The 2,500-nt window shown below is 39.2% G+C and overlaps 1 protein-coding gene across 1 annotated transcript in view; it reads left to right on the top strand.

The window, feature by feature from the left end:
- LOC138006129 (gamma-aminobutyric acid type B receptor subunit 1-like) overlaps positions 1–2,500 on the top strand; it is a 30,760-nt gene that overhangs the window by 11,059 nt on the left and 17,201 nt on the right. Inside the window, exon 9 of the mRNA XM_068852293.1 lies at positions 1,796–1,859. Coding sequence (XP_068708394.1) covers positions 1,796–1,859 — 64 coding nt within the window. The remainder of the gene's footprint in view (positions 1–1,795; positions 1,860–2,500) is intronic.

The raw sequence follows: 2,500 nt of genomic DNA, 5'->3' as shown, positions 1-2,500 counted from the left end.
CAAAAGTTGGGGCAAGAGACTGAGGGAACGCTTGAAGAAGACCCCCTATTTTTGAAAATCCCGTTCGCCCACGAACGGGGGCTTCTGATTGGTGCGGCACAGTCAATGATTGACAGGTGGCAAATTTTCGAGCAAAATATTACTTGTTAGTTCTGGCGTGACAAAGATGATGGCGGAAGATGTTGAAGCTGGGCGAATCGGTTCTCCATTTTACATTAAAAAGGGAACAAAACCTGTCAATACGCCATCTTTTTAACTGTATATATGTAATGGCCGCTTTGCCAACAGGATTCGGAAAAAGCTTAATTTTTCAGATGTTTGTCATGATGCGCGGGGTTGGAAATGTAATTTAAAAAAAGAACAAGCTTCTCGAGTATCGTCGTGACTTCTCCATTACAAAGCATCATTTGCGCGATCAAGTAAGTGGTTTAGGTAAATTCTATGGGAAAGACAGCCTGTGATTTAAATAAAAATCTGGAAATTCAAAATTATTTACGCGTCAGGTGAAGCCGCTATGGATAAGCGTTTCCATAATTCACTAAAAGAAAAAGATTCGTTCTTGAAAAAAACTTCGGCAGCTTTCTTACACGTTCTGAAAATTGGCTGTTGTTTTCGATGGTTGAAACAAATTTTCGGAAGAAACGTAATCAGTCTTACCCGGCTGAGAAGCTGCCGTTACAAATTTAACTTTAAAATCACACTGACAAATTCTGCATTGATCGCTTGGTGTCTTCTCAGTGCCTCGGTTTGTTTTGACGGAAGTAAACATGTGTCAACAAGGTTATCTCTTATTGGCTAATTTGTTAATAAGATGTTAATCAACGCGTGTCAAGAATAGATGGGCGTTTTTCAAAAATAGAGGGTCTTCTTGCAAGCGTTCCCTCAGTCTCTTGCCCCAACTTTCGCGAGGCCAGTTTGTGGAAAATCGTTTGGGAGCTCTTCTGTCGAACAGGAACGCTCTCTACGCAGGCTACCAGCAACGATGAAACGTTCTTACAAGTTTCATGGCCAGCGGTGATGCCTTTCCGTGTGTAATGACGGGAACATTGTGTATAATTAGGTATTGTTATATAATGTTTTGTAGAGAGTATTCTTGGAGTTTTCTTATATATGCGGCTGCTCCGGGTTCAAATCCCGTTCTAACCTCTGGTTAGGATTTGTCTCCGGTTGTCCCGGATTCAACTCTACCATGTTTTGTAAATAGCCAACTGGTTGCCTCCTGCCAGTTGGGGTTCTTAATAATGTTTCTGTTAACTTTGAATTGTTTCTTTCACATTGTTAAAAGTGGGGTGCCTGTAAACTAGCTTGATAGCTAAGTGCATTTCCACTATAAACAAAGCATTTACATTTTTTTTTTTTTTTTACAATTTATGTGACGAGTCGTCTCACGAGCAATTGTTCGTATGTGACTACTTCTACTTAACGCGTAGATGCTAAAACGCCAGCTTTGTAGCAAATACACTTGTCACATAAAACGAATTGGCCAAATTTCCTCGTCTACGCAAGCAACTCGTTACTTTTGTTTCGTTACTCTTTTGTTTCAATTTAATTTCTTATGGCCTGCGTGCCTTTTCCTTTGCGGCACCTTATCTTTGGAAGAGCTTGCCAGAAGACATTAAGAATTCCAGTCCTGTAAACATTTTAAATTAAACGTACATTTTGTACATAGGGTTACCATTTTCTGGACTAAATCTACAGTCATTCTTTTGATTTGTATTGTACATAATATTTCGAATTAAAATGGTTGTCATCATGCCAGCAGCTTCTCAGACAAACGGTCGCATTTCACCTCTAGGGTCCCATCTCTTTTGATGATGGCAAAGTAATACAACGAACAACTCTTCTGCAACAATACCAAGGTATGATCAAAAACACGAAAATTTTGTGTTATCAAACAAGTTTACAAAAGGACGCGCTAACGCGCCAAAGGACAGCTCGCAAATCTTTCGTGCCACGTTTTCCTGTTTCACTCCCCTGCAACGCAGAACAATAATTTCTTTAGAAACTAATTCCTTCGTTTTTTTATAAAGAACACTCAGTAAAAGCTAGCTGAAAAAGAAACCGTTTCAAAATTTGTTTCAATATTTTTTCTGTCCCGTTATTAGGCCACGAGAAAATTTGGTGAGGCTCGGGTAATATGTTATAACATTCAAGGTCACCGAATTGGTTTTTGAGATATGTAATAATCAACAACTTACTTTTAGAGAGCCTTTGCGCGGTGCTTTTCTGTTACCATGGCCACAGTTTGGGCTTCGTGAACGCCCTTAAAGATTAGCCTGTATTAGCAACAGGTTGCCCTGCTGGTAGAATCGACATTGTTTTTAAAATACTTTAGCACAGAACACCCACTGCAAATTGTGGAAATCCTTTTGACACAGTAAAATCCGCCATTTATTGTCCCTTTCACTCCCAATATCTGAATGTCAATTCTCCTTACTGACTGACATACATTACTTTTTATGTCAGTTTAGAGAATTTGATGATATTTCTACACATCTAC

This window comes from Montipora foliosa, chromosome 1 (assembly GCF_036669935.1).
Source record: "Montipora foliosa isolate CH-2021 chromosome 1, ASM3666993v2, whole genome shotgun sequence".
In the NCBI taxonomy this organism is placed as follows: Eukaryota; Metazoa; Cnidaria; class Anthozoa; order Scleractinia; family Acroporidae; genus Montipora; species Montipora foliosa.
Note: the sequence above shows the minus strand (reverse complement) of the source record. Positions and strands in the feature narration are given on the sequence as shown.